This window comes from Orbicella franksi, chromosome 5 (genome assembly GCF_964199315.1).
Source record: "Orbicella franksi chromosome 5, jaOrbFran1.1, whole genome shotgun sequence".
In the NCBI taxonomy this organism is placed as follows: Eukaryota; Metazoa; Cnidaria; class Anthozoa; order Scleractinia; family Merulinidae; genus Orbicella; species Orbicella franksi.
The window spans coordinates 7,965,010-7,990,774 of NC_138149.1; the positions used below are offsets into that span (position 1 = coordinate 7,965,010).

The 25,765-nt window shown below is 43.9% G+C and overlaps 2 protein-coding genes across 3 annotated transcripts in view; both read right to left on the reverse strand.

Annotated features, from left to right (window-relative positions):
- LOC145488619 (uncharacterized) overlaps positions 1 to 24,387 on the reverse strand; it is a 37,426-nt gene extending 13,039 nt beyond the window's left edge. For both annotated transcript variants that reach the window (XR_014049519.1, XM_081467508.1), the window contains exons 1-5: positions 21,970 to 24,387; positions 21,540 to 21,710; positions 17,459 to 20,583; positions 13,288 to 16,134; positions 12,529 to 12,656 (exon numbers count right to left, since the gene is read on the reverse strand). Coding sequence is in view for 1 of the 2 variants with exons in the window: in XM_081467508.1 (XP_081323634.1) it covers positions 12,529 to 12,656; positions 13,288 to 16,134; positions 17,459 to 20,583; positions 21,540 to 21,710; positions 21,970 to 22,597 (6,899 nt within the window). In the remaining variant the exon portion in view is untranslated. The remainder of the gene's footprint in view (positions 1 to 12,528; positions 12,657 to 13,287; positions 16,135 to 17,458; positions 20,584 to 21,539; positions 21,711 to 21,969) is intronic.
- LOC145488620 (uncharacterized) overlaps positions 1 to 25,765 on the reverse strand; it is a 98,343-nt gene that overhangs the window by 68,175 nt on the left and 4,403 nt on the right. The window lies entirely within an intron of this gene.

Below are 25,765 nucleotides of genomic sequence, written 5' to 3' on the forward strand. Positions count from 1 at the left end.
GCAAGCTGCTTCTCAACAAGCCGGTCTACACGGGGATGACGATCCTTGACAACAGCAAGATCCTGATGTACGACTTCTTTTACAACGAGCTAAAAAAACAATACGGCTCAAAGTGCGAGCTGCTATACACGGACACCGACAGCCTTCTTGTCGAGATCGAAACAGAAGACGTATACGAAGACATGAAAAACAACATTGACCTTTACGACACGAGCGACTACCCGAAGGAGCATCCTCTCCACTCAAACACCAACAAAAAGGTCTTGGGCAAAATGAAAGACGAATGTGCAGGAACCCCCATCGCAGAGTGCGTGTGTATGAGACCAAAAATGTACTCTATCTTGAAGGCGGACGAAAAAAATATCAAAAAAGCGAAGGGTGTAAAAAAGAGCGTTGTCAAGAAACAAATAACGCATGAAAACTACAAGGAAACGCTTTTCGGTGCGAAGCAGCAATGGCATGGAATGAACATTCTTCGAAGCGAGGGACACGATATCTACGGCATGCATCTAAACAAAATTTCGCTTTCGCCGTTTGATTCAAAGCGATGGATAGGTGACGATGGTATCCATACAAAAGCTTACGGGTACACCAGCTTTGATATATTACCTACATTAACGGATGATGAACTTAGAGAGTTAGAAGCCGAAGTTTCAAAGTTGCTCTGGGGGTAACTGTGTGTTTGGAGGGACAACGAGCAGTTCTTCGCGCACGAAGCCGCGCTTGGGCCCGTCGCGCAGATAGTAAAGAACGGGTTGATCCGGTTTGGAAAAAGATCTTTCAATGCTGTAAACTTTCAAAGACCAGATTGGATCCGTGGCTCTTTTTACCCCTCCTTCAAGCTCGCCGGGTTGGTAGAGATAACGAACTTGGACAAGAGAGGGGAGTATTTTTTCGTTTTTTCCAACAGGCCTTGAATAAGATGTCGACGGCCTTGCATAAACAGATTTTTCTTTGATGGCAACGGCGGGTTTCTTGCCGATAAGGCTTGTGACCTCGTTGTTCAAAACTGAAACAACTTCTGGAAGTCTTTTCACCCAGGCAGTGGACCGCTGGCCCTCAGGGAGTCGCATTTCCACGGCGTACTGGTGTCCGAACAAGCGCTCAGCCAGGGTGCGGTTGAAACGTTCGACAATGGCCTGGTCGAGGTGAATGTCAACCCGCCCGCGCCGGATATATGTTTTGTGCTTTTCCATCTCTTTTGTGACAGCGCCCATGAATTTGCGCCCGGGGTCAACCTGCAGCATTTCAGGCCATTTGAGAGGCCCGCGCTTGTAAATTTTCTGAAAAGCCTGGGCGACCTCATCAGAATTTTTCGAAGTCAGGGGTTCGGCCTCTTTGTAGCGGCTGGCCACGTCGACAACGGTGAGAACATATTTATAAACTTTGCGGCCACAAGGCAGTTTGTCGTGCGGCAGAAAAAGAAGGTCCGCCTGATGGACCTTGTTGGGTGTTGGAACGTCGAATTTCGTCCCAGGAATTTGCTTCGGCGCGGGGAGAAATATCTGCCAGAGCGCTTGCCTGATCAGCCACTTTTTTGCGGTTTCTTCAGGTACCTTGGCGGCCTCGGCTAATTTTTTGATCGCGGCAATACCTTTCCAGTAGCCCCCGGGGCCATAGTATACCTTTGCGAGTTTGGCGTCCATATAAGGAAGGCGTAAAAAAGTTTAAAGGAACCGGAAGGCTGCGTAGCCCAGAGCGAGCGCCCCGGCGCCTACGAACGTGAGTTCACCCTTTTTCTGCTGCTCGCTTGGCTGATAGAAATCTGAGAACTTGGGCTCCTTGGGGGGTATCATTCGTTCGTCAGGATACGCCTGATTGTAGAGTTTGAAGGCATAGTCGGTGTTGGTGAAGTTCTGCTTGGCCTGCTCCTTTATTTGCGCGTTGGTCGCAATCCAGTCGAGAAGATAGGTGCGGTCGCGCGTGTATTTGGCGTAAGCCGCTTGGTAAGCCTCGAGATTTTTGTCATGGCGCTTTTTTTCTTCAAGTGCAGCTTTGTCGCCCCCGCCAAGCGCCCTCGCCAGATAATTGCCTCCGATAAAAGCTGTGGCGCTCAACACAGCCCCGCCAACCATAATCGCGATGCTCGCCATGGTGCTATATTGCAGAGTCTTTTTTTCAAATCATTATTTCAGACGCTGGTGGGAAGGATTTTTTGGTCCTCGAGGTACTGTTTGAGCGCAATGTTACCCGCCATGACGGCAGTGAACTTCACGTAATTCATCGGGCTGTTGCTGGGATCGGAAGTGAAATTCTCTTTCACAACCTTTTTTGCTGCCCAGCCGATGCCGCGGCTAATCCCGTGAGAGTTGCGGCCTCGATGACGGTCTTGACAAGCTTGTTGTCTGACATGATAGCGGTTGATATAAGTGAAGAACTAAAGTTTAAAACAAAATTAATCTGTCTTTCCCGCGGATTTTTCTTCTTCTTCTTCTTCTTCTTCTGATCTTCTTTCTTCTTCTTCTTCTTTTATTCTTCTTATTTCTTTTTCTATTCTTCTTATTCTTCTCTTTTCTTCTTCTGCGTCCTTATCAGCAAATGGTTCGCTCAAAAGCTTGATGGTTGTAGCAGAAACCGTGTTGGCGATTTTTGTATATAGAAACCAGATGCCAAAAACCGCGGCTGAATTGAAGGCAAGTTTGGGAAAGTTGACCCTGAACATGTTGAATATACTCCACTCGCAAAAGTTTAAATCATTTTTTAAAATCCTTTTGGCTGTGTCGCGCGAGCGGGTTCTGGCTCAACACGCGCGGGCTCAGGTGCGGGCTAAGGCGCGGGCTCAGGCGTTTTTTTGTCGAATGCGGCCTTGGCCATAGCCTTGAGCTCTTCACGTTTGTAATAAATCCCGACCAGTGAAACGACTATGCTGCCAACAGCAAGCCATTGTGTGGTGCTGAGGCTGCTATTCTTTTCTCCGCTGCACTTTGGGCTTTCGCCTTCTGTAGTCGGGGCTGGCTCAGGGGCCTCTGTGGCGGCTTTCGCCTTATTTTCCGCGAGATAAGCCTCGGCCGCTTTCTTCTGTTATTCCCGTGCCAGCCGCGTTCTTTCAGCAACCATTTTTCCAGCAGCCCCACGATTTGGATTTTTTACGCGCTGCGTGGTTGCAGTCGGAGTTGTCGCTTGCTGTGCGATATCGCCGGCAGGTGATGTCTGGGTCTCGACCTGAGGTGCGCTCTCGGATTGTTCGGTAGACATTCTGAATCAAATGCATATTCTAAGCAAATGAAAAATGTTTAATTAATAACAATTTTTTGTCAGCGCCCCCTCAGCAGTTGTTATTTTTGCAGTTGCTGATCCGGGTACTTCATCAACGCCCTCAAGCGGATAGCCGTATTCATCACGAGAAGGGTGGCTCTGCTCCGACAACTGTGGACTAAAATCAATATGCTTAGTGGTGATGAACACCGCGTTTGCCGCAGCAAGAAACCGACCGCACTTCAAAGCAAGGTTGCCGTCCAGATTGGAGAGCTCTTTGTTTAAGATGTAGCGTTTCTCAGTTCTTTTTGGTAAGCGTCGATGTCTTTGATGTTAACGGCCATTCCGACCGCTTTGGTTACAAGAAAAATACAGTTGTCGATCAGGCTTTCTGTTGTCTTTGAGCCCACGTACGTCTCGTAGCGTTTGGTGTATTTCTCGACCTCTTTGTCGCTCAGGCGCTTCACCTGCTCGTGGGTTAACTGCACTCCGATGGCCTCTTTGGCTTTGCCTGTGGACACCAGCAAGGCCAACTGCTCACGAAGAGCAGGAATGTCAGGTCCGGAGGAGGTTGGAACAAGGCCACCTGCGGGACCACTCGACGGCTCGGGCTCGGTTTGAAGAAGGTTAATAACTTCTGCAAACGCGGCCTCTTCACCCATTGTTCAAGGCTATATACAACTTTCTTTTTTTTTTTTATTCAAATAACTTTACCCCCTAGGGGTGGCGAAGCGAGAACACTAGATAAGAGAACTTTCGCTCTTTCAGCTTTGAAACCAGACCTTCGTACTCATCCTGAGAGAGTTCGCCAGCGTAATCATCAAAGATGGCTTTCGTGGTCCTGGCCGAGGGGGTGTAAAAGAGAACGATCGCCGCCACGTTCTCCCGGAAGGAAGCTGTTATGCCGGTCATCTTCTGGGTCAACGCCCAAACGCTGATGCCCATATGTCGAGCAGAAAAGGCAAGATTCACCAGCTCGCCAGTGCGCCCTTTCACATCTTTGGAGGCTGCGCAGTCATCGAGGATTATGAGCGTGTTGGCGCCCTCGAAAAGCCATCTCACGAGCTTCAACCACTTTTCCACGTCGTGCTGCTCGCATACTATCACATCCATTCTTGGATCATTTTCACCAAACCGGTGGTAGGTCTTGTTGTGCGTGAACGTCGGGCAGATGAGCACGATGTAGTCGAACTTGAAGCGGAAAGGGCCGTAGAGCTGGTCCATCACAAACCTTGATTTGCCTGAATTCGTCGGCCCCACAATGAGAGCGTTGAAGGGTATCTTGCTTGGGTCCATGTTCATATTAAAACTGTACAGATTCTAGCTGTCTGTCCATAACGTTGAACTGGGAGTCGGAGATTACGAATACATGGCATTTCACGTCGTCTGAGCCTTCGGCTTTCCACTCAATTTCCAGCTGGACCCCGTCTGTACTGTTCACAATGCGGGTGCCGCTGCCGTGCATCGACTGATCTGCCATGGAGCGCATGTCAATCACAAGCCCGAACTTTTCACCGGTGTAAAACTTTGTCGCATTCATGTGCTCGGTTTTATTTTTTTTTTTCACAAAGAAGCGGTGGGCCTCTTCCCACATGTCCTCGCCTTCGATGCCGTCGTTGAAAAGCATGTTGGGCGAGCCGTTGACCGTGACGCTGACTTTCGTCAGATCTGGGAAGATGAATTTTTCTGAATGTCTGTCGCCCGCAGTATACGGCTCTACAAACAGGAGGAGGAGGGCTTTTAGTGACCTTCTTTGGGCGTTGACTTTGATGTTGATCCTCTTGTCAGTGCCTTTTTTGAAAGACACCTCTTTGTCATGCATCATGTGGTCGTAAGCGAACTCTTTGGCGCTGGTGTAAACGCTTTGTGCCTCGTCCGCGAGAGTCTTGGTGCGGATCATTTCTTACTCAAGCTGGATGTTGGTCAGCTTGTATTTCAGCTGGGTTGTGTCGGAGCCCCTGACCACATGTTTAGCTCCAGCAAGTTTGACTTCGAACGTGAGGTCGTTGTAAAGGGCCTGGGGGTAGAAAACACCGTGGTTGGTTAAAATCTGGTGGTCAAGCCTGATCCGGTACTTGCTTCCGTATACCTCGTTCAGCTTGTTTTAAGCATCGACGCCCGAGGTTTTCTTGTCTCCCGCGCCTGAGCAGATCTTGCATAGATCCACGCTCTGAATCCGTTCGAGAAGCATGCCGTCTCGCTTTTCCTGCGAAAGGAAAAGGTCTTCGAAAGTTTTGTAGATGTCATAGCCAACCGTGTCTTGCAGGATAGTGCCTGCAAACTTCACGAGCAGCCTGTCAACGAGCGCCCGCGTGACGTTCTGAACAAGGAAGTTGTTGGCGTGCCCTCCAGAAATGTCAATGTCAAAGCGAAGCGCTAGCGAGCCCGGCACCAGAACCTCGTTCTCGTTCAGCTTGGGCACGGAAACATACAGCTTATCCCCGGGGTTGGCTTCAGAGCGGATAAAGGTGATTCGCTTGACCGCGCGCTCGGCCTTCATGGCGTTTAATGTCTTTTCGTTGTGCGTTGGGCGAAGGTTCTCTGGCACTGACATTGTGTATTATATCCCGGCGATTATTTTCTAATTTAAAAATAACAGGCTTAAAATATATCGCTATGTCGGAAGGTGAAGGAAAAAGCTTTGAAAACCCTGCTTATGACCCATACGGTTTGGATGATGATGATGAAGGTAGAGATGCCAACGAAACGACTCCAGAAAATGCATCTACGCCAAATGGAAAAGAAGAAATTGAAATGCAGACAATGCAGCACGAAAAAAGTGGGTCACCTGCAACCTCTTATACGGAAACCCCTTTCACCGGGGCTCAGACCCTGAGTGAACAAGCGTGGGTTGCTACAAAAGATATCTTCGAGGACATGAGCTCAAGCGAGCTTGAGGTTTCATACAGCTCGAAGGGGAAGCTCCAAGTCAAAATGTTTGGAGCTGGCAAAAAAACGTATTACCTGTTTACCAAAAACAGGAGAACGGGAAGAGATCAGATCAATCCAAACCTTCCGAAAGAAATTAAAAAAGCTCTCGGGCCTTCCAAATACGAGAAGGTTCAACAAACTGTATACGAAAAACGAAAAGAGCTCAAAGAGAAACAATACGAGGCTTCACAGAAAGAAAAACAATAAAAAGGAAATGGATGAAATAAAAGAAGACATGAGAAAGAAACAACAACAGATCGAAGCTCTTGAAAATGAAGGAGGTTCACGAGAGGAAATTGACAAACTGAAAAGAGAATTGGGAAGTCTTGAAACACAACATCAAAAGGCAAGAAGCGCTTATGAGGGAAGTGTTCAAGCGGTAGAAGATACTTCAATGCTGGAGGAAGACATTCAGGTGCTGGAAGATTCACAAGCAGTAGATTTAGCGGAAAAAGAAAAAGAAGATGCGCGCGAAGCTCTCAAAGCGATAAAGAAACGAAAAGAAGCCCTTGAGCAGAAGGAAGTTTGAATTCAGAAAGTTGTTGGATAATGAAGAAACGGACTTTACCCCCGAACGAAAACAAGAAGCAGAAGAAAAAAATTCAGCTATCGATCAGGAAACAAAAAGACTGAACGAGGAAGAAAAAGAGTTCCAAACAACACTTGGTGCGAGAAATGAATACGCGGAAAGAGAAATGAAACTTCTACAAATTGATAAAGAAGAACTGGAAAAGGCGCAGGAAAAAGACCTTGAGATTATGAACGATAAAGACCCGGCGCCTTACGAAAAAGATGCGGCAGAAGAAAGAGTGGACTGGCGTGACAAAGACATCCGTCGAGTTGATGCCCGGCTTGAAGAAATCGGGAGAGATGCCACTGGAGAGAAGACTCTTTGGGAAAGAGTGAAAGACTTTTTCAAAAAATATGGGGTGACGCTAACATCAATAATTCTTGCTGCTGGGACCACAATCGGAGCTGTCATCGGGGTCCTCACCAGAGGTTTGAAAGCCACCGGTAAGGCTTTGGGAAATGGGCTAAAAGAGCTCGGTAAAAAATTCGCTTCCATATTGCCCGGGGCTGATTGGCTCGATTGTGAGCTTTCTTTTCAAAGCCGCCGGCCAAGTCGTCGGGTTTCTGGCCGAGCACACCTGGCTGCTTATTCTTGCCGTGGTGGCCTTTTTGTTAGAACAATTTCTTAAGAAGCAGCGTTAACTTACCGCCAAGCCATGAACAGCAACGCCGATAATCCAACTACACCGACAATTACCGCTGTTTTGTTTATTTCATGTTGTGACGTTTTATCTGGAGCCTTGAGCTCTATTTTTTGCGCCTGTGCTTGTTGAGTTTCGGACGAAGCTGGTTTCCTTGATTCGGCTGTTGCGGCTTTGTGTATCGGGTTGGACGGGTGGCTGTTGGGTGGGTTAATTTTTGACGGGCCGCCTGCCATTAGTTTGAGCGCAGCTTTTTTTGTCCCCGGGTTTACCTCGTTGTTCACCCCAAGTTTCATCCCGGAGACCGCCTGTTTCAGCTTGTTGTTGTAACCGATTGTGCTTTCGGTGTTGATTATCATTTGCACGGGCATAAGCCAGGCCATTGGGGCTACAGCAAGATTGAGCCTGACCTTCGCTTGATCCACCGCGAGCTGGTACCTTTGCACGTTCGCGGCCAAGTCGGGCTGTCTGATCGCGTCTTCCATCAGCACCAGGAACTCGCTTTGGGCTTCTTTCGCCCTGCCACCAGAACCGATAATGCTGCTGCGGACGTTGACTTGTGCACCCAGAACGCAGTAAACGAAAGCCTCAATTGACTGGTTTATTCTTGCCAGGCGTGCCTGGGTCAAGCCATTCGCGGTGTTGGGTGCAAACCAGTCGAATTGCCGATCTCCAAAAAGATCAGGCCGTATAAACTCAATAAGGTTCCCCTTAATCAGTTTTCCACCATCGTCGCTAAACTTGTTCCACCCAAGATACTTATAATCTGTTTTTGTTGGCGATTCCCCCCAAGGCTTAACATACAACACCCCCAAACCACTATTTGCACCCGCAGTAAACCTAAAGTCGCTTGAGGGGTCTATGCCGAACTCGCCGCATATCCTTTTGTACGAAGCAACGTCATAATGATTATTCATTTGGTTGAAAGTCGGCTCTTCGGGCAAAGCGCTTATGCTCTGAATTCCTCCTAGCCGGTACAAAATGCGCCTGACCGTGAAATACACGTGGAAGATATAAAAAGCTCTTATCTGCGGTGGGAGATTCATCCCGCTGTCAAAGATTTCGCGAGAAACTCCGCAACCTTGTGTCGCGCAGAAAACCGCGAAGTTGAGCTGTTCGGCCAATATTTCATGTCTGGCCCTCCTAACCAGTGTTTTGCTTCGGTTCCAGAAGTGTGCCTGAGTTTGGTTTTTTGGAATATTTCTCTGAATTTTGTCGTGAAATATTGGTCAGGCGTGACGTAGATTTTGATCTCGGCGTTGAACATTTTTTTCAAGCTTGGCGCTTTGCCGTCGAAAGGTACCGCAGGGATGGGCAGGGAAACTTTTGAACCAGGTGGCGCCAGCTGGTAAGGAAAACCCCCCGCTGTCTCCCAAACCGAGCGCTTCTCTCATTTCAGCGCTCCAATATTTTCTGTCTGAGCCGAAGACGCTTTGAAACGAGTCTTCGCCTTCTTTGAAAAACACCTCTGCGGTTGCGTGATTTTTCTCGTCGATGTTTTCTTGCGAAACGAACCGGCTTTTGTCCGCTTTTGGAAAGTTGTTTAAAAAGTTTTTCCAGGCCTTTTCCTTGGCGACTGCCTCTTCTATCACAAGCTCGGGATTTTTCCACACATTCGGCATTGTATTTGAACACAATTTTATTTCTTAAATATAAAAATGGTTGTTCTCACTATTGTCACGCAAGAGAACGGAGGGACAATATCTTTTGAAGGACCGATACCGAAAGTACATTTCATGAAACTCATTTCTTGTAGTTTATTCAACAACTGGGACACTTTGAAAAAAGAAGGTTCAGGCTCCTTGGGAGATAAAGACAAAGATAGAGCTTTGTCAATTAGTAAATTACTCCCAGGGCATTATAATTTAGAAAGCATGGCAAAAAAAAATAGACGGTCTGTTCGACAAATATGGGTATAAACAGTTGGAAAACAGAAATAAACCAACCCGTTGGCCAGCTCGTAATCAAAAATTTTGGGGGAAAACCGATTGAACTTGATCGCGATTTAGCCGGTTTGCTTGGTATTGGGCGAAAGTTGAACCTTATAACATTCGTAAAAAGGTTTACAGTTCCAACGACATATTTCATTCATTGTGATTTGATCGACACAGAACGGAATCTGTTCAATGGCAAAAGGTCAGATGTATTAGCCCTGTTTGATGTTAAAGGGAAGCCTTCTGAAAAGGTGAGCTACCAGGGTTCTCCACAACAGGTTTTGCGAGACTGCTCTACGGGCGAGTTTATAAATAGCATCACCATTAGCGTGAAAGATGAAAATGGCGAACTCTTTGATTTCAAGGGCTTCCCTCTTCTTTTTGAATTAGAGTTAAATTAAATTTCTATATATACGCAATGTCTTCAGCAAATCTGTTGCCACCAAGCGCGCCGCCTGCCGAGAATGAAAGAAGAATCTATCCAAGCCTTCCCGAAACGACAAATGCCGAGAATTTCCGGCTAACTGAGATAAGTAAAATTAAAAAAGAAATATCTGCTGAGGTTGAGCATTACAGGCTTGTGTTGAAAAAATATAAAAAAGCCCGGAAAGCGCTTCACTATTCCGTGGTTGGCCTTGGCGCCGTCACGGCAGCTCTGTCTTCTGGGGCTGTTGCAACATCAATCACTGGTGTTGGAATTGTTATCGGCGCGCCTGTTGCTGGGATAGCAGCTTTATCTGGCGCAGTTTCCACTGGCCTGTCCGTTGTCAACAAGAAGCTTGAACGCAAAGTTAATGAGCACTCGAGAATCCATTCTCTGGCTATTGCAAAACGCGACTCGATAAACTGCTCTGTCTCACAAGCTCTAAATGATAATCGGGTTTCTGACACGGAGTTTCAACTGATCACACGTGAAATGCAGAAATATCGCCAACTTCAAGAGACTTTACGCTCAAACTTTGCGCAAATACAAACAAATCCAATCCAGCCAGATATTGAAAAAATAAGAAACCAGGTTGGGGACCAGGTTCGGGAAGGATATAGAAAAAAACTTGCGGATTAAACCACAAATTTGAACTAAATTTTGAGCGAAAAAACACAAAACTATCTCTAAGTCTCATCAAAAACAGGTGATTATGTTACACCGCGTTACCTTCACGCGTGACGTTGCGTGACTGGATTACGTTACTGTCACGCGTGACGTTGTGTGACAGGTCACACAAAAGGGCAAAAGCCCTGTCGGGGGGTGCTCGCTGGCTGTTATTGCCTAGCCCCGGCTAGGACTTTTACCGCCGCTCACAAGGCGGCTGTCGCCTGTTTTACCTCCGGACGAGGTTTGAGGTCCCGAGGGACCTTTGAGCACCCCCCAGTCTCCACTGGGCCGGGGCGGGTTCACCCGGAGTTGTCACCGTGGACGGTCTCACCCCATACCCCTGACAAGCGCCTGTACGTGCCGTATTAGGAATCAGAGGTGGCCACCCTCACATCCAAAAGCACCTTTATTTGCTCGCTGATGAATAGTACAATTCTTCAAGCTATATACATTGATCCCTTTGCCTCCCCTTTAACTTGTGGTGTAGCTTCTCTGTCCTTGTCCTAAATTTCGCAGTATACACACATACGCATGCGCTTTTGGGAGGCGAGATGATGTCATGCTTGAGCTATATTTAGAGGCTGGCTGAATAAATTATATCCCAACAGTACTTCGCTTTTCCACGCTTGCTTTATTTTCATGGAACTTTCTACACCCGTTTGGCAGAAAGAGGTCAGATAGATAACATATCAAGTCGTTGAAGCCATGCGAGAAGCAGAGGAAACTTGAACAGGCTCGATTGAGGCCCTTGTTCAAGGAATATCACATGTTACGAGCGATCGAACGCTGCGATTAAATCTTGCTATTTTCTCGTTTCCTCCTGCTCGCTTCACTTCGGCAGCTTCTGTGGTCAAAAAACAACTTACAGCGCGTTTACTGAGCGTATTTTTTTTGTAAATTCTGTTCTGGTTCGTTTTTTTCGGCCCAAACAAAAAAATCTTGAGTTGTCCTCCATGTTTTTCAGTACTGCTCGTCCAAGGGGCCTGGGGAATATTTGGTTCCAGTCTTTCTGAGAAAAAATGTCACGCAACTCGCAGATTTCAAAACAAAACTTTTGCGTCGAACGAAGGTTAATAGCGTCGCCTCTCAGTAAAATTTCTGAAAGATTTCGGCGTATTCGTTCTCGTCATACACGGGGTAGCCGAGATAGTGTTTTTCTCCATTTTTATAACACTCGTAACAGAGTCCTTTTAGGCCACAGGAGTTGCATTTACGGCAAAACATGACCTTCACTATTCTTGATCGTTTTCCGCAGATGGGTGCCTCTTCAATCTCGTCATGTACCTCATCCCAACCCATTGCCTTTTTTTCTCTCATTTTTGTGGCGAGATACTTCTTGTAAATTATCTCACGAAGCTCTGGAGGGAGGTTTTGAATGGCCTCGGAAAGTTGACAGTTGCTTGTTTGCAGAACATCGGAAGAATATCTTGCGGCAGCCATGTCGGCGTATATACTGTGCATATACTTGTTCAACAGGAAAAAAAATTCTGGCGCACTTTTGTATATAATCAGTGCAGGCATTTCTTCAAGAAAAAGAATTTGTGTGCCGATTGATTACAGACGTTCCAGCTTCGCTGGAGCGCTCGCGCGATTTTATTTTTGTGACACACACATGTAAGGTGAGGGTTCTGGTCGCTGACTTTCTTGCTGTTTTTCCCCGAACCCCGGGGTGGGGTGGGGTGGCGGGGTTCGGGGAAAGGCTGCAAGAATTTCTGCGCCAGAACCCTCACCTTACATGTGTGTCCAACACTCCACTGAACCGGCCACGCCTAAGAACTAGGCTGAAAACTTATCAAAGCCGATACGATAATGCTAAAAGTCTTGTAGCAAAAAATGTAGCAAAAATGTAGCAAAACTGCAGCAAAAAGAACTGCATGAAAGTTAAATTCTGGTGAAACAAATGTTTGCCAGTCGAGATAATTTTGCAGATGTTACTTAATTATTGGGAAAAAAATGTAAACGGTCAAGGTGAGCGCGGTCACTTTTAACCTCTACGCTTCGATTTGAATAGAATCAAAATGAGAATTGTAACAAATGCCAAATAGACCACATTCGGGTAAGGTGCCTTTTTTCAGTTTCCTAATTTCGTCATATGCATATATTTTTCAAAGTTTACTCAAAGTTTTCAAAGTTTACTCATTGGACATGCATATTTCCAACTTACCTGCAGATCCCGCATTTATCACAGTGAAATGGATTTTTGTCGACTGAAGTAAAATGCTTACAGGTGGCACAGAAATACTCAGACATTTTTGATTTACAACCACCACAGTTTTGGCTTTTTTCGTCTATCTGAAAGTTATAACAATAAGACAACTAATATTTAAGTAAAATTTTTCAATTCAATCATTGCGTGATGCTGAATTTTCATTTTCTGACACAGATAGGCGAGGGAGTAGATCACCGATGCGACCTGTTTCTAACTTAGCTTTCCCGTTGTTTCCTGTGACTTAAAGAAACCTACAAAGCTCACTGTACCATAGGAAACGTTAAAACTCTGATTTGAAAGACTTATCCACTTCCAATTACCATCTGTCGAGGCGTAAAACGAGAAAATAAGTAATGTGATTTCTTGAAGCATGTCCTGTGCATTTGGCTTCCGAACCCTTGGTTCAAAGGACTGGGATATCACATTTTTCTTTTTTAATTGTCAAAAAGGCAGAACATACTGTTCAATGGGAATAGATACTTCAATCAATCAATCAATCAATCAATCAATCAATCAATCAATCAATCAATGGTTTGATCGATCAAGCAAGTAAGCAATCAATCTTTATTTAATAACAATTAAGGCCAAGCAGGTATGGGCAGCCAATGGGCGGATGTGGACCTACGTTTATATCCGCCCTACTCCTCTAAAAGAAACCTAATCTTACAGAGCCTTCAAAGAGTATAAAGAATACAGAAGACGTTAAAATCTTACCACTTGTTCATGGTAGCAGATAGTGCATCGTATGTGAGTAGCATTAGTGGCTCTCGCTTGATCATTGCTACAGTCTTTCGACTCGTTGTGGCAACGATGGCAAGGGTAGAACTTCCCACAGCAGGGAAAACGGACCAAGCACCGGCGCTGATAGTGGCTGCAGACAGGACGCGGAGTTTCCTGTACTGGTGTGAGTATGGGCTGGCGCTCGGTTTCTTCATTGTCCTGTGTGGATTCCTCTTGATTCCTTGAATCTTCGACTCCTGTTCTTACCGCTTGTTCCTGTTCTCTGCTTCCTCTTGCTTCTTCCTGTACACTAAGTTTAACGGCTTCTTTTGGCTCCTTTTGAGGTTGCTTTGCCACAGCATTACTTGAAGCAATAAGGTTGACGGTTTTGGACATTACTTGTTGAAGACTTCCGAGAAGAGAAGACGTAGAATCTTCGGATGAAGAATGATGACCATAACTCACTGCAGGTGACATGACCATTCTATTGCCAACGTTCCCCATGCTGTCGTGGTATTCATTCGACATGGAATCCATCTCATTGTAAGCACTTCGGGATCCAAGACTACCAAATAATGCTTTAACGTTAGAAATAAACAAATTTTCAGACTGAGAAGCATTTTGCTGACTTGCACATAAAACTTGATCACCATTGGGACCTTCAAGAGGTGGAAAATGCCAACTTTCCTTTTGATTAAGTGAAGGTTCCTGGTGGATGGCAAGTGACTGAGCATTACCTCGTGTAGAGGTTCCAGCTGCAAACGCTGCCTGTGCATACAAGCCTAGACTACTGGAACTCGATGTATAGCCAGGCGGGTTGATTCTCTCTCCCGGTAATCGCAGGTTGTCCCCATGGGTAATATTTTCACAAGCTCTGGCGGAGAAGTAGGGCTCATCCCAACCGTCTTGCGAAGGTGAATCCAACGTTGCTCCATTACTCTTTACGGTATGGCGTGCCACAAAGCCAGGCTTTAAACCAATTTCTCCCTTTTCGTTGTGCTGATAAGTCGATATTGGTTCAGACATCTTTGTCTTGCTCGAACAATTTCTTCTAGTTGAATTTCGTGATATTTCTTTTGGTCTAGCTCCTCCGAATCCTGGAGGATCATTGACGTTAGCATCACTCTTAGGAGAATACACTCGACCATCAACGTCATCTCTAGCAGCATTCGACGGAAATGATGCCATCTCGTTTCCACATATCCCCTCGGTGCTATCTTGACGTGTCGTAAACGCCTCGCGTGTTAAAATAGGACCATCTAAGATTTCTCCTTCTTTACGGAGCGAGTCTGTCGTACCACCGTCAACAAGAACCTCACCACCCAGAAATGCGAGCTGTGGAGTTCGGAAACTTACTTTCTTTCCATTTTGCTCGAATGTTCGTAAATGTTCATTTCTTTGTGTACCACGCTGTAATTCTTCATAACAAGTCTCGTCCACAAAATGTCTTCGGGAGGTCAAAATTCCTGCTGCGTTTTCGGGCAAGATTATTGATTGAACACGAAGATTATTTTCAGGTCTCTTCAACGGTCCGTCCACAACACCTGTGTTTCTTGAAGACACTGAATCATTCGGACTGCTATGAATTCCGTTGGAGGTGTCAGTGACGGGTCCGTCGGAAACAGTGTCGTCGTAAACATTAAACGATGATCTTAATGTTTCTCTTTTTTCCATATTGGCAAGTGTAAAGACTTGAGAAACATCTTCGTTTACCAGTAGCTCGTCTTGACAATCGCTGCTTTCTCGTTCGTCTCTTTGCTGAAAAATGTATTCTTCCCTTATTTCCATAGGTGAAATTGTGTCATCTCTTTCTTCCTCAAGTATGGTGTGCTTTGTCTTCCTTTGAACATCATGTAGATGGTGTGTTTGACAATGAGTAGAGGAAAGACATGTGGTATTCCCTGTTCCACCGTGAGTAATTAAATCATCCATGGTAGCGTCAGTGAGGCTTTGCTTTACCTCGTCTTTTGCCATTCTTCTACTTTGTCCGGGAACGGGAGAGCTTTCAAATTGTTGATTTTCATTAAAACCTTGGTCTTCTGTAGAGTCTTCATTTTCATGAACTTTTTCATCCCATGTGGGCAATATTTCTGCCATCCTTGGGCCATTTAACTTTGCAGTGGAAGCCCCTTTCGATTTTCCGTCTTTTTCATTGAGATGTCGCTCCAATGTGTTTTCATCATCTCTTAGGCCTTGGTTTGACTGCGGCTCTATCAAATTTTGGTTCCGTAATTCAGCTTCAGGATTAGACGTCTCAAAACTACTGTTAGAGATGTTCATGCGTGTTAATTGGTTAGGTGAGCAGGTCACATGGCATTTTCCCGCATTTTGGAGATCAATTACACTGTTGTCAACTTGCTGTGTGACTTCACCTGAAGGACCGTCTTGCTCGTTCATTACATTCGACTTCCTGGAAATTTCGTGGTGTAACTCAATTACCAAGGAACGTCTTGAGTCTCTATCCTTTTCAAAAAGGCTTCTTCCCAGCAGGTTGTCATCTTCTTCTTCTCTGGGCATGGGATATGTCTCGCGAGTCATTGGTGTCACTTCTTCACCGGCCAAATTTGTAGCCTCCAGCGATAAATTCCGGCTCTGTATGTTGGCTTTAGGATTTAAGGTCGATGGCTGGGGATTACAGTCACTAGAAGTGACTTCCTGCTCGAATTGACTTTGAGAAGAAATGGGCGAACGACTTTCATCTACTCTGTGTGCGTCCGCCACAAATTCATCGTCACCTTCTTGTATGACATCTTCATGGAGCTGACTTGATAACTCGCTGACGACCGTTAGGTTTTCCAGAATGCTAGCATTTAAGTTGTTTCTAAGAGTTTCACTCTGTTCCTAACAATTAGAAATGAAACTTTAAATACGGGAAGATGTGCAGTTCTCAACAATTGAAGTGAGTACCTTAGAAGGAAGTTAAGGTACGTTCTTCAGTTCAAAAAAGAGTATGGTTGATGCAAACGTTTTATGGTTTCTTCAAGTAGTTAGGGCAAAACTATGCACATACATCTAAACAACTGTAGAGAATACATAATGTAAATGAGCATGTGTCCATTTTAAAGAAACTAGGTGTTTGCACACTCGAGACATCTAAAGGAGAAACAAGCGGAGCTCACTGAAGTTCCAGGCTTCGTAGGGATTTGATTCAGCTTTGCCAGGTTGCTGTTATCAACTAGTAGAAGCTTTGAAGCCTCAAAAAGCAAATTACATGCATGTTTGGGCTATGCCTACAGTCTTACCCATACTGAGACAAGACATTTTGGTGTACTGTTTTCAAATGAACTTAATCAGAGATGAGAGAGTTTCACTTAGTGGAAGAGTGACTTCCATTTTGGAATAAGAGTTCTTCCTCGCGACAAAATGCGTCACTTGTCAATGAGATCATCGGCATTCTAGCTTTATAGATAACCTTTATTTTTTAAAACGATGAGTATTAAAGCTACATGAGCTTGTGGGGTCGTTTGTAATTAACTAATCGCTAAGTAGCTAAAAACTAAAAACTAGGGGTATTTACAGAAAAAACGTTTGAACTTAAGTCAGCGATATATACAATAAGAGATTGTTAGCATAAGTCTTTAAGTGTATACAAAGTCATCTTTTCTAAAATTACAAGTGGATGCAGACGTTATCTTAAAGCTGAATTCATTAAAATTAACTAGAGATTTAAGCTTTAGCCTGAGGTCACGATATGGAACATTTTTTGTCAGGGCACTACAGTTGTTGGTCACTGCATTCCACAGGACTGAGCCTCTGAACGCGACAGAGTCTTTCATGTAACGCGTGTTGAAGCGGGGAACAATTAAAGAAGCGCAGGTCCGGGTTGAATAATTTGTGGCCCGTTTCTTAGAAATCAGATCGATTTATGTGACAGGTAACCTATCGTGAAAAGCTTTATGAAAACAGATAAAAATGGCTGATTTATAATAAATAGACAGAGTGGGCCATTGGGCCCGTTGTAGGACATCAACAGAAGCCATGTCTTTCGGCAAGTTAAAAATAAGCCTCGCAGCCCTGCCGTGAAGTCTTTCCAGGGACTGAAATAAGTCGAAGTTGCAGCAAGATCCCCATACTATAAGACCATAGGTCAAAGAATCTCTAGACAAAATCTGCGCTACATTAAGGAAATTTACGTTTGAAAAACACCTTTTGCGTAAGCTCTTACCATCCTTAAACTGACAACTGGTCTCTCCTTTGGCCTGCGTCTATCCAAGAGAAAACCGCTTTGCTCACGGCGCACGTCTGAGATATCCAAGGACTCATCACTGTCTTTAACATCAGTCATTTTGCATGGTACTTGATACGCGTTTACCAAATGATCAATGGCTGGCCAAAAGAGCCTTTCCGCTACACCAAAATCTTCTACCAGCTCTCCAGAGCACCTTTGCCGAGGCACTGTCCAATCAGCCATGCCATGCCTTGTGGCTGTTTTAACAAACTGTACCTTCTGGCTGATGGATCTCTCCCTGCGCCAGAACGTCAGGCGCGCTTTAACTGGATGGGTGATCGTCAAGGAAAGGCAGTGATGCTGTACCGACAGGGTTGAAAGTTTACCAGAATTGCACTGCTGAAGAAGGTAAAGAGCATTCTTGCTAAAGATGAAATGGCTCGTGTGTTCATCTTCAAATGTCCAGCGTAAGGTCTTCTGGCACATGGCTGTGGATATCTCAGAAATATTTACGCCTTGAGGTATTTCACAGGCGGCCCCTTGCAACAAACAGAGAGACAAAAGCTCCATACGACTACCAGTTAACAGGACGTTCTGTTGGCCACAAGAAGACTTCGTCATGGTCAGATCTACAACAACTTGGGTCGCACTGTCTCCAACTCCAGTTTCAAAACACTTCTGTTGAAAGCATTCCTGGACTGAAAGTGAAATCTTTCTGTCTAGTGCCAGCAGTTCCTCGATATCCAGAAAGACAGATGAAGTGTAAGCCACCAGAAAACTGTCAGTTGGCACATTCTTCTTGAAGGCTAAACTTCTGTATAACTCCTCGTCAGGGTGGGGCCGTTGCGAGTAAATTCCATTCAAACCAACCGTGGAATAGACCAGGACGTCTTGCAGGGCAGTTTTCCCGTTGCAGGTGATTGACGTTTTTGATGCATAAACTTGAACATCACCATTGAGAACATGTACAAAGCCATCTTCGTTCTGAGAAATTCTAGAATACAGGTCATATGCTGCAAAGGTCGTATCGATCATTTTCAGCTCAGTAGACAGGAGAATGAGGAAAATTAGCACGAGCTTTAAGTTAAGCTGGTCATCACAGGTCGCCATTGTTGATGCTGTTGCTGTTGCCGTTGCGGTTGTTGTTGTTGTTGTTGTTGTTGTTGTTGCCTCTACAGTTGATCTTTTGGAGCTACTCTCACTGCTGATCTTTGCGCTGACTTCATTAAGCTCCTTCAAACAATCAAACATCTCACGTTTATTTTCCAATGTTTCTCGGTTTCCGAGTCGTTTCTCGGTGAGAACGTCGTACAGGCGTGCAATACATGCATAAGTAGGACCTCGGGTGGCGTCTAACGCCATGGAATACTTCCTTGCTTGCTGAAAAAAGACAGCAGCTTCTTTTTTCATTCCTTGACGAAGGAATATCTGACCACTCTGCAAGAAATCATTTGTGTATTTGAATGAAACTATCTCTTTGGATTCTTGGCATTGCACGTTGTTTGCAGAACGGGGCTGCTTTAGTTTGGTTTTAGTTCTTCTTAGAGGAGGGATGTCGTCCTGGACAACCGGTCGTGATAGCAACACTGCCAATACCACACCATGCTCAGCAACTAGACCTTCAATCTTACAGGTATCCTCTAGCATCTTGCTCTGATGAAAGGTGTTGGAGCTCGTCATTTCCAAATACTTCCTGGACAACTGATTGACAAATGACACTTGGTATATAGCCTCTATGTTTTCCATGGTTCGCTGAAAGTAGAAATACGATTCATCTGCTCGCTTCGATCGTAAAGCCAGTTCACCAAGAGACATGTAGCACTTGAGAAGAAGCGGATGCTTTATTCCGAATATCTCTTCCAAGATTCCAATAGAGCATTTGAATTTCTCCACCGCGCTCGAGACCTTACCAGCGAGAGTTAGAATTGTTCCTTGCTTGTGCAGCAGTGAGGCGACATTAACATGATCAGGTCCAAATGTGCTCTTGAGAATGTTTACACCTGTTTCCAGAAGTCCGCAGGCAAATCTGATTTTGCCCTTTAGAACAATCACGTCCACCAATTTCTCAACTGTTTCAATACGTACATTGATGTGCAGTCCTCCAAACAACTCTACAAGGTCTATGTCATCTACATCAAGGGTAAACGCCTTTTCTGCTTCCTTTGGTTTTCCATGAAACAAGAGGACTTCAGAAAGATGCAGTGCTACGAAATTCAGAAGAAAATCGCAGTCTTCTCTGCCGTAGCAGTACGATACCATCCATTTCAACTCATGCTCTGCTTTGCTGAATTTTCCGAGGGTGGTATACGACACTGCCAGGTTATTCAGCAGTGTAAATACAATTTGAAGAGGTAACTCATTTACTTCGTTAGTTTTACAGCTTTCGACCAACTGTACTTGCTTCTCAATGGCCTTGGAATAATTCCTATAAATCAGATGTAACCGACCAATGTTGCTATTTATTGCAATGGACATTGTCTTCAGTAACGGACTGTGCAGCTGATGGCGTTCTTTGGCCGAATCCAAATGCTTCAACGACGTTTTAAAATCGTACTCCGCCTGTTTGAAATCCCCTAGTATCAGTGATATGCAGCCTGTGTTGTTGTAAGCTGCCCCCAAGTCGCGCTTACGGCAAGTTACAGCTGACTGTCGATGGAAATCGATAAGCAATGAAAATGTTTCTTTAGCCATTTTGAACTCGGAGATTACCACAGCAAAGGCACCAATGACGTTAAGCAAACTACTGTAAAACTGTGTTCCGGAATTACTTGAGTCCAACAATAAAGTTCCGTGCTTCACAGAACAACTCACGCTGTCCTCAAGAAAAAGCTCTTTCCCACGACTTAATACTCTCAGACCATCTTTAGTTGGATTACCGAAAAAACGCTGACCAAGGTTCTTAACGGTTTGAAAGACACGCTGAAGTTTCTCTCGAGCACCTGCTATGTGATCGCTTTGCTGGAGGTTAATAGCCTCGTCAAGCAGTGCCACGACAATTTCGTTCCCCTTTCGTGTCTCCTCGGTGTAAAACATTTCTGACGTTATTCGATTTACGCCGTTTTTGGCCGAAACCCCGTGTGAATTGATCTCTTTATTCAACGGAATTTCTTTCGTTCCACGTGCTGTTAAAATACAATAGAAATAAAATACATGTGAAGATTGGACTACCTCTCTGTTGATTAGGAAATTTCAGGCAGATTCCATCATTTTTTACGGGGTAACGAATTTGATAATTTACACTAGACTGCTTTCTAGGAAACTATCCATTATCTGTTTGCTAGTAGACCACGAGCAGTCGCCGTTGTTCCTGATATCCTCCGCGTTATAGGAAAAGTTAAAATCATGAAAATTACGGAAAGGAGTAAGAAGAGAATAAGGCAATTCCTATTTTTCCGCGCCCGTGCTTGTCGCCACTCCATCGTTCTTCTTTTGCTTTGCTCGTAGTTAAGATTAATGGCTGAGCTGAACGGTATTAAAATATGCTATGTGACGTTCACAAAAATCGCTTAGTCTGGCCCTGGACGAAAATTAAAGGACTAGCCAGCTACACTAGTGAGTGACAAAATGCAGATGCAACAATTAAAGGTACTCTGATGTCAGTTATTTCACTCCACATTAAATGTCTCATGAAAAAACAAACAAACAAACAAACAAACAAAAAACAGACAAACAAACAAAAGAAAAAAAAATACCTGGCACAAGAAAAAAACTCCTCGACATTCTTCTAACATTAACTTACGTCGAGTAGTGGACGAATAAGACGACTTTGAAATTGGTATAGTTTTTATTGGCCTTTGAATTACAGAGGAACATCGTGGAGAGAACCAGAAGAAAAGTGAGACATCATACCATTTTGGAAATGTAGAAGTAACGATAAAGCGCTTCATTATTCCAGGCTTACTTGATTAAGATGTTTACATTTACACTGACGTGTTTATTTTTAATCAATAAATGGTGGTCATTCAATTAGTTTAGCTCTACAGTTATTTTGGGTGCCAAGCTACTGGCTGTATTTTTAATCTACATGTTATATAACCTTGCAAATTCTAAAGCACAAACAGATGTTTTCTTTTCATACCAGCAGCTCTTGAACGGACAGGAGCTTTGCGTTTCCTCCAAGATTGTAAATATTTAATGACTGCTCTCAGTGCTGCTCTTGCTGTGCCATGTTTTGTCGTCGATTTGAAGTCCACAGCGGGCTCGAGGAGAGAAATATCCACTGAATCTGCATACAAACAGCCCACGTTACCTGCAAAGTATACATCGATATCCCTTTGATTAAAGGAAGACGAATCATCAAAAATTCGACAATTCATTTTATTTCAATTCATTTTATCTTGGTGTAGTTTGATGACCAGCTCTTTAAGCTTTAATTTGATATATGGGTTGAGGTATCTTCAGTTTAAAAGGAGCGCGCTACGTCGCTTGGACGTGAGACACCTCTTGAGGTATACGGTACAACCTTAAGAACGCACTTCTATGGAGGTACTGTTTATGCAATATTCTACCTTCAATTTGATCGACTTTGCCTTCGTCCTCTATCCAGTGCTTCAGAAGTTCTTGATAATGTAGCCCGATATCAGGGTCCATACGATCAACCTTCAGTTTGTCTATGTGAGGTCCGTAACGCTCTCCTCCAAGTCGCATCAGTGTTTGTTGAATATCCTGCCAGTATTCATGAAACGTGTGGTCGTCAACATAGGCTTTGCTGGCATGATTGTATATTTCGTCTCTGAAAACCTTCACTCGGATGATGTCAGCTTCAGTGCTCGTGTCCGTTGCAGGAGGAGGACTATTCCAGCCAGTGGCGGGTGGTTTCAAGTCTGAAAAGTTCCTCAACAGCACCATCAACAGGGTAACGTCAAAGTTTTGCGACGACACAGACGAAGAACAGGAAGGGTACAGCTTTACCCATTGTATTGGATTAAGAATTTTATGCTTCCCTTTGTAAAGCATTTCAAGGGAGGCTCGTACCGGATGCCTTGATAACTTATCGTGAAGACTTGCTGGAGGGTTTATTTTATCAAACCTGTCTCGAAGAGCCTGGCTTCCCACGTCCACCAGAAGCCGACACAGTCGGGCATAATTTGTAGTTTCTTTGGTAGAAGCGTGGGCATTTACAGAGGCAGAAGCCATGGTATATTCCAAACCACGTGAATCTATACCAGTAGTACCTTCAGGGAACAAAACGAGAGCAAAGTTATACAAAAATAGAACCGTAAAGCAAATTATATTGGAGAAGTTTGCGTGCACGCTAACGACAATATAGCTAGGTTTCCTTATGACTGGGACAATAACATCCACGTATTACTCCACGTAGACTTGACTAAGATCTGTTCCAAACTGCAACTCGTGCTACGAAAGCTTTCTAAGATTGCTCGGGTAAGTTACTGAAAGTCTGCTTGAAGACTAGTGGCTCAACATACGTAAGTACAAAAAAAAAAAATTCAAACAATGCAAAATATTGCATAACAAAAGCTCTCACATCTTTCAAATTTAATGCACACTTCCCTGGTTGATTTCAAACGCTTCTAATTCAAACATCGTTAAAATTTTAACGGTTAGACTTTGTGACTTTAACTTAACTGATTTATCCAAATTTGTGCATTTTATATTTAAGAGAGATTTGGACTAATAAATTTCTTAATACCAAATCTTTTCAGTTGTTGTACTCTCTCTTTATTCTAATTTCCTGAATCATTTTCTTTCCTTTTTTGGGGAGAGGGAGGGGGGAGTTGTTTATACTTGGAGCCTTTTTGTCAATTATTGAAACTTTTTTGAAATCCAACTATACAGATCTAAGATGGCAGACAACTTCTAGAAGTAAGTAATGGCAAGGCGTGACAGACTACACAATCTCCCCCCGGAGTGGAAATTTTGAAACCGGTCCTATTATATTTTCATTCTAACGTGGATATCTTTTAAGGACTTTCCTTTTTGTGGTTACTGGCTTTTAACCATAATGTCATCAGGGGCCCGTTTCTCGAAAGCCCCGGAAACTTTTCGGGCCCGTAAAGCCATTTTTAGTTCATCTGTACTGATCTAAAAACGGAGAGGTGTGTGCGCCTGAAACTTCTTGTACGAAAGGAACCTCTGTTTATATTAAAAATATGTGAATAAAACAGATCCGTAATTGTAAGGTTCGAGTTTTTGCTACGGCTTTCCGGGTGCGAAAACTTTTCGGGACCTTCGAGAAATGTGGTCCAGGTCCGTTAGTAAGTAGTAAGATAGTCCGTGACGTTTCGGAAGCTTTCGGAAGACCCTCTCGGATGATTATCACAAAGCGAGGCTGAAAATACCTCGAGATTTGCTCGAGTTCTTTTGATTGATTTTAACCTTTAAAACGCAATAAAAGTAACGACTTTTACTGTTTAAAATTGGTTCCGTTTGATTCGATATCACTATTGGAGTGAAAAAATTACGAATTTGCTAGTAGCGTTACGGAGCATTACGAATGACTACGATCTCTAACCGCTGACCGCACGTAGGACACTGCAAACTCGTTTTCCCACGCTCTTCGAGGTGACGCGGCTTTGTAAGTACACACGGTTTTCTATTTTTTTTTTCTCATATAACCAAGCACAGCTATCACCGAATGTGCCACAATATTGTTCTCGAAGAATCTTGCAGGATTTTGAGCAGTTTCCGAAAGGTTTTGTTTGGAAATATGATTGTTACGTGCCTTGAAAGCAGCGATCGAGCAAATAAACTGCATATTTGCAAATTGATGTTTGTTTCATGTTGTCATACTACCTGGAACTTAATGTAATGTTTGTTTTATTATAGATATTTGTTCTAGTTCCAGACAGGATTGATTCTAAAACGCTCTGCTGGCAAAAGCTATCTGAACTGGGTCGATTTAACAAATTGACGTCAGTTTTTCATGCGTCTGTCCTGTTATTGATCATGAATTTCGTCATAACATTGTTAAAGTAGCTGTGGGTCCACGAGGCGATAGCCGAGTGGATCCGCAGACTACTTTGACAATGTTATGACGAAATTCATGATCAATAACAGGACAGACGCATTTTTTTTTACAGTAACAAGTTGTCAATAGCAGATATGCACGTTGTCGTCATTTGACTACAACTACCACAATTCCTTTCGATTTTTTTTTATTATTTAAATTTTGAAACCCCAGTGGGGTTTAAATAACAATAGCCATAATTAGCACAAGAAACAGAAAAACTGAAGCATTCTGGTAGTTGTAGCCAAATGACGCCATCATGCAAATCGCCCATTGTTCGCTCTCGCTCGTTGATGCATCGCATAAATGATAAATTGCTCTGTCTGTCGGCCTATTGACAATGAAAGTTGGCCAATGAGCGCGGGAAAATTTCTGCAGTTATCGTAAAAATAAAGATCGTTCACATAATTTCTTCATTCGGAAATTCTGGATTCTTTCAATGTTAAATACCGACAGATCAGGCATGTTTGTTTCACATATAGAAAGAAGAGTAAGTTCCGTGTCGTCTGTTCACCATCGTTTAAAGTGCGACTATGATGAAATTCTTGATATCCATTTCTTTTTTACATTTTCGTACACAATAGGTCTTTCCTAGATATCTTGCCAAATTTCAATCTATTACGAACATAAGAACTCGCGGTTTTTGGACCTTTATTTCCGAGAATTTACGGCCGCCATTAATTTTCCTTGTTCTAAGTCTTGGTTGAGAATTTGAGAAAATGATGTCATTTTCTCAAAAATGCTGCACGGGTTGAAATGATAATAATTAATGTGGAAAATTGCACGAATATAGACCCAAAGTTTTCGCAATCTCGTGCCCAGAGCCCACGTGTCTTTTGGTCAGCGCCAACCGAAAGACACGCGGGCATGCGCCGTGAAACCGGAACTCCTTAAATCTTGGAGTCTGGAAATTGATTATTTTAGAGCTCCGTGTCTTGGCGCTGACCAAAAGACACGTGAGCTCTGGGAACGAGATTGCATTTTTGAGTTATTTTTTTGCAAAAAAAAATACGTCTTAGTCGGCGCGTCGGGTATGTTATAGACGGGTCAATGGATGAGTGAGTGAGTGAGAGATGTATGTATGTCACACCAATCAGATTGGATCTACTATAAACAGCCAATCAAATTTCTTGTTGTAAAGGTAAATGGTATGTGAGAAGATCTGATCCCGACACAGTTTAGAACGGCCATATTTATTCTTCTATAAAAGAGGAGGAAGTACTCATATATTGGGCTTCGACATTTTCTGTGGGTTAGGCTGAGGATTTTAGTCACGAACGAGATGAGCCTTGAGGTTTGAAACAGTTCGTGAGTTAGTAGTATGCAAATACAACGAG